Source organism: Etheostoma cragini, chromosome 21 (genome assembly GCF_013103735.1).
Source record: "Etheostoma cragini isolate CJK2018 chromosome 21, CSU_Ecrag_1.0, whole genome shotgun sequence".
In the NCBI taxonomy this organism is placed as follows: domain Eukaryota; kingdom Metazoa; phylum Chordata; class Actinopteri; order Perciformes; family Percidae; genus Etheostoma; species Etheostoma cragini.
Genome location: NC_048427.1, coordinates 5872495 through 5889987, shown reverse-complemented (window position 1 = coordinate 5889987; position 17493 = coordinate 5872495). Strand labels below are relative to the sequence as shown.

Below are 17493 nucleotides of genomic sequence, written 5' to 3'. Positions count from 1 at the left end.
ATAAATACCATTATAATGTTCTTCTCTTGATTAAAACCCATAATCCTGCAAAATGACAATGAAAACAGGCAGCAAAATGATCTGTGGAAAACAAGTTATATTTTGATTCTCTGGATTTTTACCCCCTTTTTTGCAGTTTTGCGAGTGTGAATAAAATTGATTACAAAAGCATGCTCCCTCACCCTCAATTGTAACAATGACATATTATTGTGTTTTTAAGGCTATCCCCTGAGCAGCAAGGAATATACATTCCCTGTAACAAAAACCTCAAGTAAAGAAAATGAAAGTGCTGCCCTCTAGTGGTGAGGGGCCATGCATTGCAGAATGGTAACCCAAGTGAAATACATTCAGTTGCCAGTTTATTAGGTACATCTAGCTGGAACTAATGCAGTCTAATACAACGGTGCTGCATTAAATCCCACCTTCATGAAAGTCAGTTTTTGTTGAAACTGTTTTAGAAAGGTGTTGATTCAACAGTATGGTCACTATGGAGACTGCAGTTTGTGGTGCTGTTGAACTGTATTGCGTTATATTGATAGGTTTCTATTACTTTGTTATTCAAATAATTATCTTGTAAATCCTGTTCACATAATGTAAGGTAGGCCAAGCGATGGTTTGCCTAATTCCCCTGGTACTGCTACACTACTTCCAAGAAGGCAAATTTCCCATGCAAATAGCACCATTGATTATATAAAGTGCTAAGAGCGGATGTGAAATTCTCTAGAGCAAACTGTGGCCCTTTGGAATTACACCATCAAGACGTTGGCAGGAAGTTGAACCATGAAAGGTTTCCCTCCGTTTGGGGGCCCAGCCCTTCCTCTGTGTCACAGATCTTGCTCTTATCTGCAAGAAATGGAGCTACAGGGGAGAACAAGAAAACAATACCATCCTGATAGTCTTTGGGTGGTTCCTCCTATTACGTCACAAATGTCAGTTGGTGTTGGCAATGGTAGAAAGCCATTTTTAAGCGATTAAGTAACCCAGCTTACATGTTGATGCTGTATACACAAGTTCCTTTTATACCTACATATTTAGAGGTCAAAGCCGGTATGTCCTGGGCAGTCACAAATGGAGCACAATTGTATAGAACAGTTGCTCAAATATATATGTTTTCCAGACAATTTGTCATCTCAGTTTTCGGTCAACCGTAGATTCTGATACTGGGCTGTAAGGCATTGACTTCCCATCCTGCCGCAGAGACGCGGCCTGCTCTGACACAGAAGGGATGACTGGGAGGTGATCTGTCACGTGATCCAAGGGGTTGCTCTGCTGGTCGCTCATGTGATCCCGCTCGATGATGTTGGTGGTCTCGGAGTCAATCTCCCGAACCCTTTCTTGGTAGAACCTCTGTCTGAGGCGTCTCATCTGGGGAAGCTCGCAACACGTCTCCATCACCACCAGGACAAACACCAAGCCCAGCAGCAAGTAGACTGGCAGAGCAAACACACACACACATACACACACACAGAAATACAGCATGACTAATAAGATCAAATCAAGGTTTGGTGTGTAGATAAAGGGTGTAGTTGCTAATAGTCATTGCTTTGTATTACCTTGTCAAACAGAAAAGCTAAAATGATAAATGGTTGCCAACATGACGATCCTCGTATGCACATATTGTATATTGCACATAACTGTATTCTGATCTTTTACGTCTCAGTTAAGGGATGACCTGTCGGCCCTCTGCAGCAGTGCTTTCCAACAAGGAAGTCCGTTCTGAAATTTTGGTGATCCCCTGACTTTTCATTTCACCATAATGCAGTCAACATTTCAATCTGTCCATAACTTTTGGTTTATGCCCAAATTCCTAATAGTATTTCAAAACTAATGCTATTCCTATTAGCCTTAGCTTTCCTGTGTGTTTGGCTTAGTAAAACGGGTTATAGCTCATGAACTTTTTCTGTTTGGGACAATGATACACAAATAATTAACGCTTTGTTTTCGGGGGTCACAATGTGACAAGTTTGGGAAGCACTATTACTTCAGCTATTGAAACCTTTTCTAAATCGATGAGTTAATGGATTAAATGTTTTTTTGGAAATAAAAGACTTCCACCTGGCAGAAATATTTAGCCACCATCTCACCTGTAATAGAAAGCCTGTAGAGCTGTGGGTGTGGGTTGTCCTCTTTATTCCTGGCCTCTCCAGGGATGTAATCCCCGAGGCCAATGGTCGTCAAAGAGATGAAACAGAAATACAGAGACTCCAGAAAGTTCCAGTCGTTCTCGATGCTGAACAATATCCATGCAGGGATGATGAGGAAGATCAGGGCTATGATAATACCTAGACAGATAGCATGTATGGCTCCTAACTTCGATTTAGACATGGCCCATCTGCGGTGGAAATAGGACACTGGGCGTCGAGTCACCAGGACCATGACTCTCTCCACCGCCACAGTGAGGAAGAAGAGGGTAACAGGGATGCCAAAGAGGGCGTAGAAAATACAGAAGGCCTTTCCTTCATCTGAGAGAGGAACGGTATGGCCATAACCTAAAAAAACACAACCACACATGCAGCACAGCCTTAATTACAACGGTGTAATTAGAGGTGAGATTCTTCTCCAGGAGCCACTTAGACCCCGGGAAGCTCTACAAACATAACAATAATTAGATAGAAGGAAAGAAAGACAGAGGCTCCTTCAACAGCAACTAAAGGATCTTCTTTTGAAAGAAGAGTTTGATCCCAGACTGCAACTTTATTTATGAATAATCTACTAATTCTGCAAAAAGCTACTACGAGCCACTAATACATACAACTTTGATTACCAGTATTGAAAATTAATTTTTTTGGCCTCCAGTAGAACACTGGTTTACAAGACAGTGTGAAACCCATACATGGTTATTAATGGGTTACCAACATCTAGAAGTGCAATATTACCAAATAAAGATAAACCATCCATCCAGAGGCATTCTTCACAAAACTGGTAAACCAAAGGTTGCTGTAATGTCATTTTTTTCTGTAACTGATATATAAATAATATAGGACCTTTGGTTCATTAAATTCTGCCTCCACTCAAAAATGTGTTTTGATTGGCTGTTTGACCTTCACTGTGCAGAATAATATATGTGTAGAGTTTCACCTGCTTTCACATTCATCTGCTGTAGGGGGAAAGTATCCTTACTTTTTCATAATGCAGTTCTAGATGTTGGTAACCCCATTAATAATTAAATATGGGTTTCACACTTGTATACTTGTGTATCTTGTATATCATCAAATCGGGAGTTACAGCCTTCTTTAAGTACAGGAGGAGAGAAAGTGGGATTCTGGAGAGGGAGTGGCTGTAATTTTAGAAATGTAAAAGAAGCTTATTGAATTTCAAATTGAGTATTTTCATATGACTTACAACTGGTCTTCAACATTTTTAAGCCAAGGACCCCTTAACTGAAAGAGAGACAGAGCAGGAACCCCCTACTAGTACATTGTATAAAATAAAGTTGTGTATGGACTGGACCTATAATAAAGTGTAGGTCGGCCTAAAATCTATATACATACCTTTTTTTGTGCATACAATGCTAAGCTATTAAATTAGCCTAAGAGTGTGGGATTTTATAAATCATGTTTTGATGTTAAAACATGTGGCACAGTGAATCCATACTGTGAGAGTGACTACCTTACCTTACCTACAGACCAGTAAGCAGTGGGGATTTATATTTGCTAAGAATATTTTGGATTCATTTTAAGACTTTTTAATTTTTGCAACAAGCCCAAATATAGAAAGGCCTTTATAAAGCTTAAATTTTCAAAAACCAAAGTGCTACCAAATGACTACAATGGCCACAGCTTAGTGTCCCCGGGCCTCACCTGTGGTGGTCAGCACGGTGCTGGTGAAGAACAGGGAGGACACAAAGTCCCAGTTTCGCTCGGTGTCGTTATCCAGCAGGGACACTCCATACTTGCTGGCCTCTAGCGCGCGGACCAGAAGCTCTTTGAGGCGCTCTTGGGACACACAGGGGTTGTTGCTCAGGAAGTCCCCCTGGGCAACTTTCAGCTCCTCGCGGAGCTCCTGCTCGTAGCGCAGCTCGATGGCGGAAAAGATCCCGGCGCCGATTAGGAGGTAAAGGATGTAACCGACAACCAGCAGCGCAAAATTCAGCGCTGACCGGTGTCGCTCCACAAACCGAGCGCACCAGCCGTAGGTACAGCTGCGGACCATTCCTCCACTCACCTTACAGTTAATGGCACTTAATGAATCAACAAATGACGCTTCAATAACTCAACAGAAAGCCTCTTTATTTTGGATATGACTTCTGTCCTCCAGACCCGGTGGATGGACTCGTCTTCCTTGTTCTTCACCTCAGTGGTGACGTCACTCATTCACCGCACCAGGTGTGTGCGTGCGTGGATCTTTCGACTTTCTTCCCCAACCGGTTTGACAGGTTCAGTGTTTCGAGTCAGTATAATTGATTTCTTCCTTCCGCCCAAACATTTACTCTCTTTGGAGACACCGATTTATTACTGTAAAAACGTGTAGGCAAACATGTTTTACACAGGTACAAAAAACAGACAAATACAAAAGGATGTGAGCGACTGAAGAAACAGAGCTACGAGACAAGATCACTAAAACAAAACAAGAACATGAATGAATACATTTTTTAAGGGAGGCTGGCTACATAATTCCCTGACATATTGCCACCTTTCTATTTCTGTCATTAGTCCAGTGTTATTAATTAAGAAACAATCCATTACATGCTTGCACTGACTTTACCTGACGGTAGAAAGTCCAATGATTACTAAAGTACTGCACTAAAAGTTTAGATACTTGGACTTTTATTGAGTATTTTCATGTTCTTCCACTCATTGCATTACAGAGGGATTTACTGTAGTTTTTACTTCACTACATTTATCTAAGAGCTGACAAAACACTGACAGGGGCCTTTCTGTGCTTTGTAATGATATACAGTAGCCTCTATATTTGTTGATAGGCCTACTACTCCTGACTTAAGTTTGAATGCATGGCTTTTAAATGTTATGTAGTGAGTATTAATGAGTATGTTTAAAGGCTATTAATACTAGGCCTACTGAAATAAATTATTTTACCAACCTCAAGTAGGCCTAACCTTTGTAAGCTTTTGTTCCTTTCTCTCCCACTCATTATTTATAAGTATTACTTTCACCACTGAAGGGCGCTGGAGACCACGTTTTCACAATTGTATGTGTAATCAATGCTGCTACCGTCAGAAAAAAAAATTGAAAAAAAAAAATTACCACCAGATATTTGCATGGTGTTTCTTTACTTCCAACATCATCATCTTCTCTCCCTTTCATATCTGGCAATAAATAATTATTTACAACCATAAGCAAAAGCAAATGAAAAGCAACAAGAAGTTGGAATCATTAAAGATGCTGAGTCTCAACAGTAATATACAGCGAATTGAGGCAGCCTGAAATCAATACCGTCACAGAAAAAGCTGATAGATAGATCCCAGTCACTAGTTGATAGTCTTGGCTGGATAAAGCAGGCTAGACTTTCAATTAGTAACCTAATGCTCTCCCTATCTCAGTTGTATTAAGATTTTTTGAACTTGAATTGATGTGGATCTCTGGTGGGGGGTTGAAGACATTCCTTTATATCCCAGCAGAATAGTTCAATTATCTGAGGAGGAAATAAAGAAGGACAGGTCACAGATATTAGAAACACCTTTTATGAGAGGAACTGCTTTTTAAAACACTGGAGGACAGAAGCATAGTGATCAGTTGCATGGTGGAAAGTACGTTTACTAAAGTACTGTACATGAGTATTTCATTGTATGCCCTTTTCTACTTCTACTTCACTACAATTCAAAGAGTCATTTTTCACTTTTTACTCCACTATGTTTAGGTACTCAATATCTGATATAAGACAGACACAATAAGCTTACAAAGTACAGCACAGTTTTAAATATTAAACAAGTGGTTCCCAAACTTTTTGTCTTTTGACCTCTTACATAAAGTGTCTATTTAGGGCCTTTGTCACATTTTAGATATGTATTATTCAGTGCAATCGAATCAAAGAGATTTCCCTCATGAACTTCTCAGACAGTTTCATAAGCATTCAAAGGCCCAAAGAGGGGAAATAATCCAATATTTCACAAAAAAAGCAAATGTTTGAGAAAAGTCTAAACATTTCATACACATTTGAGAAGTATATTTTGTTGCTAACAATGCTATAACTTGAGTAGAATTTTAGTGCAGGACTTTTTCTTGTAATGGAGTTCTTTTGCTTTCTTGTATTGGTACCTTAACTTGAAGTGCTCACATTATGCTTTAGGGCTTGTCCCCTTTCCTTTACTGTGTTACATATGTTTTTGTGCATGTTATGGGTTTACAAAGTGAAAAAACCCAAAGTCCCCCCCCTCCTCAAAGGGACTTACACTCTCCAACAGAAAACACTGTTCACAAACTGCTCCAAACATCTCTATTGTAGTCCAGCCTTTTACTTCCGTTACGAACATGCGTCACTTTTTACACCTCGACGCAGTCGGCCCGGGTTCGAACCTTTGCTGCATGTCACTCCCCCTCTCTCTCCCCTTTCATATCTTCAACTGTCCTGTCAATTAAAGGCCTAAAATGCCCCAAAAAAAAAAAAAAAAAAGATTGAACAGAAGTGAGATGTCTCACTCCGTAGCTAAAAAAGAGAGCTCAACACACAGGGTGAAAAGAGGAGCTGCAGCAACGTGCAGTACAACAAAAATATAGTGTTTTTGAATATTAAACCATGTATGCCTACTCTGATATAACCTCCAAATACAATTATGAACCTGACAAGCATAATATGAGCACTTTAAGCGATGAATTGGAGCATTTCTTCCACCACTGAACAGTAGTCAGGACACACGTTTGGTGGAGATATCTTACCTCTGCACTCATATCTGAGGTCTGAGAAGAGGACATGTTCCTGAGAAAAGACAAACAGCCCCAGTCTGCCCCCAGCCAGGGTGTGTTCATACACCGCCCCAGAGTCAGATAAAATCTCCCTGCCCTCGTACACCACCACCCTGCAACACAACAAAGCAAACCTAATCATACACATTATTTATCATGTTTTACTACGGATGCAAAACACCTATAAGTGCGGGTACCTGAGAGTTAAAAATCTGTCACTAAGAAGATTTTGTCACAATTTTTCCATGTTTGTATTTGACCACCTATTCCTGAACAAAACTGAGGACATGACGTCAAATGAAGCTATATTTAAAGCAGTTTCAACAGAGCTTTGTAGCAACTATTAAAACATCAATGTTCATCTGTCCTTCACAATCAAAGGGCAGGAGCCTCTTTTCAGTCTCACATAGAATAAGCGTACAGTTTTCTTACAATCATTGAGTACCCAGAATGCAACAGCCATTGCTTGTTTTTTCTTAGACCGCCTTAGTGGTTTTATCATTTAAACAAATGAGCTATGCACATCACCATTTTGTTCTCTTTCCCATCAGTTTGTTCTGCTTGAAAACCTCACTATAGCAATGATGTTGTTCTCTCTGTCTGCCCAAACAGCACCAACACCGTTGCCCGGGGTATTCTGATTTGATTTTTCTTTTCTTTTTGGATTAGTGTGAAGCACAACTAACTGGAAGTAGATGTGGCAGGTTCAGGAGAACCGGGTCCAACAGAGTAAGTAAATCATGCTGTTATCATAAAATAACTCTTTGAGACTGAAGATGTCCTTGTGTGTAAGCACATCAGTGGGTGAATTATTTTAGTAAAATATAAGATTGTATTGGGAACAAGCGGTCATGGCAGTCTGGCTTTGAATTTCCGAAGAAACTAGACCCATTTGACACGGTCGTCCAATCAGCTGCCCTCGGCAGTTGGCATCGCTGCAGTGTGTTCCGAAGCAATATTTTTGCGAACTCAGGGAGGCAGTCAGACGGACTGCCTTTTGAGCCAACGGTCAGCCGTTAGTGTGTCATGTCCATAACATGGTTAGGTGATCCAATGATAGAAAATGACACTTTATATAATGACAGTCTTTGTACCTGATGAACCCAGTCTTGGGTCTGTGGATAAGGTGTATGCGGTAGGCTGTGTAGGCCTTCCAGCCAATTTTATTGGGGTCATGCCACAATGTTTTCACCTAAACACACAAACATATGCACAGAAACACACAGATATAAGTCAGGGTGGAGACACATTTTTTTGGGGGGGAGGGGTATCTTTACTGTGCCGGTGTTCTAAGGTTGTTTATCGTTTCAAGTGAAAAATGTAGTGTAAATTTATGACAAGCTGAATATGAAAGAGACAAAGACATAAAGTCATTGATTCATGCCTGGTGTCTGTTGTTTCCGGTGTGCCACAGGGCATTGCGTAGATACTCTCCTGGTCCTGTGGTGGAGTTGACTAGTTTAATCGAGACTCCGGCTGTGGCAAAAGCTTTAAATGGCTTTTTCTCCCAGTAGGCCTGAGACACCTGCTCTCATAGAAAGAAAGGACAAAAGTAAACAAAGGTTAAGTTGACATGGGGCTGAGGACAGTCACTGCTCACAAAAAGTCAGGTCTTTTTATTTAATGCCCTTTTTTTGCTAGCTAGAACTGTCATATGCATTTACATAGACAATACATAAAGGACATTATGGTTAAGGAGATATACATGATGTCTAAAGATGGAAATAACTTTTGATTCAAACTATAAATTACAGGTTTTAAATGGCAATTTAGGTTAGAATTGCTACTACCATTAGTGAAGCCAGTAGGAGTTCTCATCAAGTCTGTGTTTAAAACTCACCTGTTTCCACATGACAACATAGAAGCGTCGACTGGATTGGTAGGCGAAAACGATGCCTGCGTAGTCGTCATCTCGGTTGGTATTCACATAAAATGTCACGCTGAAGTCCACCGCGCTGAACTTGTCATATCCTGTTTAAACAAACTTACATGATTTATGTATTCTTTCTGGATTTACTGATTCACTTTTTAAAATCTCACCTAAAGCGATGCCGGGGTCTGAGTTGGCCGTCTGCAGCAGCTCCGTGCCTTGGCTGCGGATCACCCAGAGGGGGTCCGACTGCGTGGTGCCTTTAGGGTCCAACAAAACAACCTGAAACTTCCTGAAGTCTGTAGATCCGATATCCTGGTTCAGTGGACATGGATCCAGCGCATCTGGAATACTGTCATTGTCAAAGTCATCAAAGCATGCATCTCCGCTCCCATCACCTGCGAGAGGGAGAAATAAGGAGAGAAAATGCAATGATGTAATTTCCTGAATTCGTTTTTGCCAAGAATAAAACAACAAAGAGATAATAATAAGAGACAGTGTGCAAATGTATTGAAAAAGTCCTGTATGATTGTAGATAGATAAATAATCTTTTATTCATGATGAATTACAGGAGAGCCATAAACAGTTTATGTAGATGTCCAACATGACCTAGATCACTGGAAACATACTTGACCGCTTTTACTGGATGACTGCAAAATCTATTCATCGTCAATTGTCCAAAATGCCTTTCACGTTTGACGGCAAATTAATCCGCAAGACCTACTGTATGTGTAACGTAGCAGCACCCACCATCAGAGTCCAGCTGGTCCCTGTTGGGCACTAGTCTACAGTTGTCCCGGTCGTCAGGGATACCATCGTTGTCGTCGTCATGGTCACATGCGTCACCCTTCCCGTCCTTGTCATGGTCGGCCTGGTTACTATTGGCAATGTAGGGGCAGTTGTCAAGAGAGTTTTGGTGGCCGTCCTCATCGATGTCGTCGTTGTCGTCGCACATGTCCCCCACCAGGTCATTGTCAGAGTCAAGCTGCGCACACACACACACACACACATACCCACACACACGCACACACACGCAAAGACACACAGACACACACGTTTAAATACTATTAAATCAAAAATATCTTGGCTTAGTTTTACCTCCAACACTAAAACACTGCACAAACTTCCAAGATTTCCTTTTCATGTTTAAAAAAAAGTTAGCCATCCCCCTGATTGATTGCCACTAATAAAAAAATTGTTAACAGCTTTCTTTGATCCCTGTGTTAGATTGTGCAACCCATACCAGATGCTCTGTGAGGCAACGCCGCCACCATCAATATACATGTCATGTAAATGTGTACATGTCTGCTTTTAAGCATTTGTGTTTTTCAGGAACCTGCAGTGGGTTGTGTAGAAGGGGACAGTTGTCACACTGGTCTCCAACACCATCCATGTCTGTGTCCCTCTGGTCAGTGTTGTAGACTAAGGGACAGTTGTCACGATCATTCAAAACCTCTGGAGTGAAGAACACACACATAAACACAGCAGATAAATTGCATATCGTGTGGCTTCTTGTCTTTTATTACAAGGCAACCACTATAAATCCGGACCATGTTTGGCTAAATGCAATTTGATCCATTTGTAAAGAGTAACTCAACACTGAATCCACTTTGAACTAATCCTGCTCCCCGTCTGAAGTGCTCATTACCACAGAATTTATTTTCCTTTTTCCAGAGATTAATGTCTCGTAGTCTAAATCCCAACAAAATCTATGAAAAAAATAGTACCCCAGGACACTTCACCCCGAAATACAAAGCAACACAATGGTGTAGTCTAATGTATTGTAGTGGGTATACTGTATATTGGCTTGAGTGGGGGGTCTGGGTTTCCATTCCCCAGGGAAGTTTTGGCATCAACAACTTAATTTCCTGTATTCTGATACATTTTTATGCACCAATAGAAATAGCTTCATTTAGCCTGTTTGAAGAAGAAAAATACAGATGGCAATCCAAATGATATATCAGAAATATAATAGAAAGTATGTTGTTGTGGGTCATTAGGCATTTTTAAGTGGGTTTCTGGAAGTTTTGGAGCTTTCTTGGTGGGTATGCTGCATATGCCTGTGTATCACATAGACTACACCACTGAAGCAATGTCATGTTCATCCTTCACCAATTTTGGCCACTAAGAAATATGCCATGGGTCGTGTTTGTTTCCCCCTTCTTTGTGTTAATGTCTATTTACCTTCCTGTAGTCTGTACTCTTCCTTCCTGTTCCTGTATGCCCTCCCCTGTGTGTGTATATTGGTTTTAACAGCCAGTATTAATGTTTCCCTCATGTCTCATTCTGGGAAGTTTGCTAGTTGAGTTAACATCTTGTTTTGTTAGCCTCAATTTTCAGTAGAATTATGTTTTGTTGACCTCTTTTAAGGTCACTATAACTTAATTCAGTTGCTTCAGTTATTTGTTTAAATTTTTTTTTTTTTTCGGAAAAACAAACCCAAGTTTTTTACTAAGACTAAAAAAACTAGGATAAGTAACAGCAAGTTCCAGGCCTGGTGTAGTGAGTAACTCCTACCATCTCCATCAATGTCAATGCTGCAGGCGTCTCCTTCTCCATTGTCATCAGTGTCAGTCTGCAGCGGGTTGCTATCAAATGGACAGTTGTCACAGCGGTCCCCGACCCCGTCTCTGTCAGAGTCAAACTGCCGAGGGTTGTACACCAGCGGGCAGTTGTCCTATACCAAACCCACACGCATTAGTTCATACATGCAGACACAATGAACATTAGCCTGAATTATGTCATTGTATCCTTAAAGATAATCTATTCCTGAGGCCACAGTCTCACCCTCTCATCTATGATGTCATCATTGTCATCATCAGGATCACAGGCATCTCCCTGTCCGTCTTTGTCCAGGTCTTCCTGTCCAGAGTTTGGTAGCATAGGGCAGTTATCCTGCAGCCAATTACACTTCAGTTTAGTCAAATCCCATCCAATTAGAACACTGCCAGCCAATCAAGATGACACTTTTTATTATTTTACCTTTTGACAGTGATAGGTTGCATTCTGCTTGCAGGTTAATTTGCTGTTGGGCCATCCATCCAGATCAGAGTCTTCACCACACAGGAAGCCGTCGCCCGCAAACCCAACAGCGCACACACACTTGTACAAAACCTCAGACGCCAGGCCAAGGTACCTACACTCAGCATACTTGTGGCAGTTGTGTGTGTTGTCTTTGCAAGGATTGTATGGTTCACACACCTAAAACAAAATTGAGCATTTGAGCAGACAAAAGTGGTTATGATTGAGGTTTAAAGCAAGGAAAGCAGTTCACACAAAACAAGATGTATATTTAATGAGGAAAACACATGCCTGCCTGGTTTTCTGGGCTATCTCCAGTCCAAGGCCGTACGGCTGGGTGCCTTTGTAGCGAGGAGGACAGGGCAGGCAGTAGAAGCCAGGGTCTGTATTTACACACTCTGTGACACACACATTCTCCACTTCACACTGCAGAGATAGAGGGATCAACCATGTTCCGCATGTCAAACACAAAAAGTAAATATAAAGGTTTGACAAGTGATGTGTACAGGAACACATTTATTTATTTAGGTTTGCATGTTTTCAGATGACGGTGCCTTCAGTTACAGGCTGGAGGTTAAACTCTGACCAATTACGGCTTCTGCAACCTGCATTATGTGCAAAGGTGATCATGCATGACCAGAGAGAAACTTCTTCTTAGAGTCACAGTGCTAATGACAGATGTCAAACTAGGTTAGAGAGGTTAGGAGTGTAAACGAGCATAAGCACGGACGTGCGGGTATTACCTCGTTCTCATCTTCACAGTGAGTGCCATTGCCATTTAAACCCAACGGACAGTGTCCACACTCCCATGATCCATCGCTATGTGATGTGCACACTACTCCAGGAAAACATGGATTGGAAAGCAAACATGTATCTGAAAACACAAATGTGCATATCAAGGCAATGAGTCTTTCACAGTCAGTGGACATTTATATTTGAGCAATTTGTCTGTTCCGTCCTAAACCTCAATAATTGAATAAAGGCTTTAGGAAAGTATCTTTTAGTTCTCTAATGTTTGAAAATTATTATTGTTGTTTGTTTCATCAAATAAAAAGGCATAAGGTTTATACATGCATTTCTTAACCTACTTATGGGACAATGTCTGCTTACACAGCTGAGCTACCCCTATAGCCTGAGGTATGTAGGCAGGGTTCAGGTTTACCTATAGGACATGGCTGTTTGTTACATGCTTCATAGTCCACAGTGTCTCCGGCACAAGGCTTCCCACCGTGCTGAGGGGCGGGGTTCGAACACTCCCGCTGGCGACTCTTAAGACCTCCACCACATGACTCTGAGCACGGAGACCATTCCGTCCAGCTTGTCCAGCCTCCAGCAACTACACACAAACACATGAGTTACCTGTAAGCCATCTACAGTGCAGACTGCATGTGCACTGGCATAAACTCACTGGGGCAAAGTGTATTGTTGCAAGATTGTGTCTCCCTGGCGCTGCCCGTGCACCCTCTGTCTCCCTTCTGCGCTGGAGGTTTGTTGCAGAGACGAACCCGTGTGATGTTGCCTTCTCCACATGTGGTTGTACACCCAGACCAAGGAGACCAAAGGCCCCACTTCCCGCCAGGATGCACTAGACATGAAACAAGCACATAAAGATTGTATAAAGTCCAGAATTCAACACAGACCACCACCACAGCTCCATGCTGTGTACATATTTGCAGAACTACTAAACATGTCTCAAATTATGATCACAATCTCTTAAATGCATCTATCTGAAATTCCATTCTTTTCGCTCTTTGGGAGAATGGCTCTTTGGTTAATTTGTTCCCTTGGACCGGCCAATCAATCCCAAAAAATAAATTAACAGCCAGATCAGACATGCAGTGTGATGTCCTACCCTTGTGGTCACACTTCATCAGCATGCAGCTGCGAGTTTGGACTGACGGGCCGGCACAGGATGGCATGATGCCATTGCAGGAGCGACCCCTTTGCTGCCCTCCACGTCCACAGGAGACCGAACAGTGGGTCCACTCAGACCAGGGGGACCAGCCATCTTCATTATCTTTATATACATACACACACATACCCTGCTGGTATACTTTTGTCAAATGATATGATCACAACACACATTTTCAACCCTAAATCGTAGTTGCACACAAACCAAACTCACGGAGACAGACAGGACAGCACGTTCCATCGATAAAGGAAGGATGGATGCAGGATACGGGAGGACAAGAAACCTGCTGACACACCACCTTTCCTTCCTACACAAGATGAGGAAGATACGCACACAGCATTTTCAACTATATTGTTAGTCAAACCATGTTAGTTTGAGCCGGATGTTTTTCTAAATGCGGAGGAATGGCATGCTTTCATGACTCATAATAACTTTGGCTACTCCCCCAATCCATCCTTGACAAAATTAATCATATTTAATAAAGAGAAACAGATTCAGAGAGGAGGATGACGCAAGCATGAAAAATAGGAGACTAACAAAGGCATTTTGGAAATAAATGAAACCACATTGATTACAAGTGAAACTCACAGTAAGTAACTCACCAACTGGTTACTCAGGAATTGAAGGAATTGAGGAAAATGTGCTTATTTGCTTTCTTGATGAGCGTTAGATGAGAAGTGCAATGCCACTCTCCTGTCTGAAAGTGGACTCAATCTTCCGCATCTACATTAGAACTGTGGGATTCTTGGACTTTTTTTGGCTCCAGGTTTTTAACATTTCAAAGTCAAAACGCAAAGTCAAGTCCAGAGAGATTTGAAACTAATCGGACTTAAAAACTGCTCTTGGCTACATACAAAAAGAATTACCGAAGTGATTGCATTTTAAAAGATTTACCATACCTTAATCTAACCTAGATGATTTCTTTTCATTGTATTTTACCTTTATTTAACCAGGAAGACTCATTCAGATTAAAAATCTCTTTTTCAAGAATGCCCTGGCCAAGACAGGCAGCAGTACAACCAAACATACATACTAACACAAAATACACAAAAGGAACATAAAACATCTAAAACAGCAAATCCCTCAAAGGTAACCACAACCCTAAAAACATCAGGCAATTCATCTACAGCCAGATGTGGCTGCCTCCAAGTCAATCAACATTCTCTCAAAAGCGACCAATGAGACCGGCTTACTCAGTTTCATGGATTTCTGTAAGTTGTTCTGTGTAGAGGGAGTAGCAAACTTAAAAGCCTGTTTCCCCGGTTGAGTTCTAACCTTTGGAACAGACAGAAGAAAAATATCCTTGGAACGAAGATTGTAATTCCTGATACTGGTATACTAATATACTGTAGGTCAGAAGGTAGAATGGAAGTAGGTCTAAAATAGCCTTGTATATGAAGATATCCCCATGTTGAAGTCTCTGTGTTAATTGAAAAGGCCATCCAACAAGTTTATACAATGCAGTGGATGAGGGCTTCACAACCAGTGATGGACCTCAGAGATCCATACAGTGTTTAGTGCATGTAAACTTTTAGATGAAGCATGCATGTAAAAACATCACCATAAGCAAGCATAACATAACATACATAAATAAAATTGGCATTTAAAAAAAATGAAAGGCAGGATTTGCTTCTGAAATAAAACCTTAGTTTAAGTTTTAATCTTTTTGCTAGCTGCTGAATGTGAATGGCAAAAGAAAAAGATTCATCTATTAAAATGCCAAGATACCTGTGCATAGAAACACATTCAATCTTCATGCCCTGGGAAGTGAGGATTGAAGGCCAATTCGATTTGGATTTTGAATTTGAAAAATGCACGACTCTTGTTTCATTTCAAACATGATGCTGGTTGTGCTGTCTATCAATGACACTTGCATGGCACTCTCCCAGGAAAGGTTTTAGGTTGCAATATACTTGTTCAACACATACCTGGCAACCACAGGACGTGCAGCTGTCAACCTCCCAATCCTCCCCCTGCTCAAACACTCGTCCATCCTGCATACACCAGACCTCTCCGTCTCTGTCAAGATCGTTGACATCACCGCTACCACGGCTGCTGCTGTCATTGCTGCTACCGTTGCTGCTACCGTTGCTGCTACCGTTGCTGCTGCCGTTGCGGCTGCTGCTGCTGTTGCTATTGCTGCTGCTGTTGCCATTGCTGCTGCTGTGGATGCTGCTGTGGATGCTGCTGTTGTGGATGCTTTTTCTGTTGTTGCTGTTGCCTAGCTCAGTCAAAGATATTCGCATCTCTTCATTTTCTTTTGACTGAGAATACAAATACATACATGTTGCGTTTTCAATACATTAAAATGATTGTCAGAAGTACCCGTTCAGTGGGGCTGGAAAGTTTGGGCACCCCAGATAAAAATTTGTATTAATGTGCATAAAGAAGCCAACAAAAAAATTGCGTCTGCAAAAGTTTGGGCACCCAAACTTTCAAGCCCCACTGTACATCTGTATATTTTGTCAAAATTCTTGGTACACAGAGACTTGTTGAATTAGGTTAGAATGGTGGTTGAGCTGATGAGTAGCCAACATTTTAACACTGATGGTATTCTTTTTGCATGTTTTTTCCCCCCACAAAATTATCAGGACATTTACCACAAACCACAGTGCTTCCTGTCAGTAAAACGTACAGTATGTTGCCACTTGTTCCATTTGCACTGGAAGATCTTCTTCATTTTGTCACACAAATTTCCCATAAAACTCACCCCCATCAAATACAATTTAAAGAACATTGCAGTCACTGCAGTGGTTCAATGATGGACATTTCATGCGTTTAAAATGCTTTTTAAAAGGAAAGAAAAATTATTTTACTAGTAATAGTTTCTAAAAAATGTTCATCTAAAATCTAAATTCTTGTGCATGTCACATCAAAATAACTTTAACATCAGAGAGTTAAGCAAAGTCAACAAATGCCAAAATGCAGATGATGCATGTACATGAACAATAAGTATCTGTGTGTGTGTGTCTTACTACTCTCTCCAGGTCTTCAAGCAGGTTGCCGGTTACAATACGCAGGCCTTGGATCTCAGTGTGCAAGCCAACCAGATCCTCACATGGATGATGACAGACTTGTGACGACACATTGTTGACCTTTGTCCCACCAACACCTGTACAGGAGGCACAAGTGTTCTGTGCTAGATTTTTATACTTGAGGTAATGGAGAAAAAGAAGTGAAGAAACTGTATTTGTGCATGTATTTGAATGCAGGTTATACTCTGTGTGTCAGTGAGCAAAGGCTCGTGTGGTACCTGCGTACACAGCTGCTGCATAGAGGAATATCCAAAGCCAGGGGAAACCTCCCAGCGGGCTCATTCCTGTTCACATATAAATTACATATGCTGTCACCGTGAAATATAGCACCTGTATTGCTACAATACAAGCAGGACTGCTGCCGAGGAGATAGAAGAAGAAAAGGAAGAAGAGGAATATAAAGAGGGAATTAACCTTGCATACCTGCGTACTCCTTGCTGTTTAGCCTTTCTCCACGATTAGAAATCACGGCTGGTAGGCTCATCCCAGCTGCAGCTCCACAGGGACTGTAACGGAATGTCTATCTCCTCGTTTTATTCCTTATTTCCTTGTCTTCTTGTTTCCTTTCTTCCTAACAATGAGGCTTATCAGCACAACTTCGTTCAGTAATTTGTTGTCCAAAAGAAATGGGGAGGAGGTTGCTGAGCGGGAAATCTGAGGGAACAACATTCAGACAGCCCTGTTTAGTTCTGTAGAAAGTTCTAATGTGGTTAGGCATTTGTTTGAGAGTTTGTGTGTGTGTGTGTGTGTGTGTGTGTGTGTGTGTGTGTGTGTGTGTGTGTGTGTGTGTGTGTG

The 17493-nt window shown here is 41.3% G+C and overlaps 2 protein-coding genes across 2 annotated transcripts; both read right to left on the bottom strand.

Annotated features, from left to right (window-relative positions):
* Position 1: 1 nt before the first annotated feature.
* Positions 2 to 4427, bottom strand: LOC117936834 (potassium channel subfamily K member 1-like). The gene is made up of 3 exons (XM_034860252.1): positions 3801 to 4427; positions 2085 to 2489; positions 2 to 1430 (listed from the first exon to the last, which is right to left on the bottom strand). Exons 1-3 carry the CDS (start codon positions 4150 to 4152, stop codon positions 1126 to 1128), a joined length of 1062 nt encoding a protein of 353 aa, XP_034716143.1. The 5' UTR covers positions 4153 to 4427; the 3' UTR covers positions 2 to 1125.
* A 1092-nt stretch (positions 4428 to 5519) lies between these two features.
* On the bottom strand, positions 5520 to 13790 carry LOC117936835 (thrombospondin-2-like). Its single transcript, XM_034860254.1, has 16 exons — positions 13604 to 13790; positions 13160 to 13336; positions 12914 to 13087; positions 12495 to 12625; positions 12043 to 12177; positions 11713 to 11931; positions 11518 to 11625; positions 11248 to 11407; positions 10067 to 10185; positions 9481 to 9715; positions 8901 to 9128; positions 8701 to 8831; positions 8245 to 8385; positions 7955 to 8052; positions 6834 to 6973; positions 5520 to 5592 (listed from the first exon to the last, which is right to left on the bottom strand). The coding sequence occupies exons 1-16, from the start codon at positions 13788 to 13790 to the stop codon at positions 5585 to 5587; spliced, it is 2391 nt and encodes a 796-aa protein (XP_034716145.1). The 3' UTR covers positions 5520 to 5584.
* Between the last annotated feature and the right edge of the window lie 3703 nt (positions 13791 to 17493).

What these genes read in the sequence shown, in the direction of transcription:
- LOC117936835 (XM_034860254.1), bottom strand. Translation starts at nt 13,790, where the DNA reads ATGTGTGTGTATGTATATAAAGATAATGAAGATGGCTGGTCCCCCTGG. An exon ending in ATGACATCATAGATGAGAGG is followed by an intron (nt 11,408 to 11,517) that starts GTGAGACTGTGG and finishes GGTTTGGTATAG; the next exon opens with GACAACTGCCCGCTGGTGTA. An exon ending in GGACCAGCTGGACTCTGATG is followed by an intron (nt 9,129 to 9,480) that starts GTGGGTGCTGCT and finishes TCCCTCTCGCAG; the next exon opens with GTGATGGGAGCGGAGATGCA.
- LOC117936834 (XM_034860252.1), bottom strand. Translation starts at nt 4,152, where the DNA reads ATGGTCCGCAGCTGTACCTACGGCTGGTGCGCTCGGTTTGTGGAGCGA. An exon ending in CACCGTGCTGACCACCACAG is followed by an intron (nt 2,490 to 3,800) that starts GTGAGGCCCGGG and finishes GTGTTTTTTTAG; the next exon opens with GTTATGGCCATACCGTTCCT. An exon ending in CTACAGGCTTTCTATTACAG is followed by an intron (nt 1,431 to 2,084) that starts GTGAGATGGTGG and finishes TTGCTCTGCCAG; the next exon opens with TCTACTTGCTGCTGGGCTTG.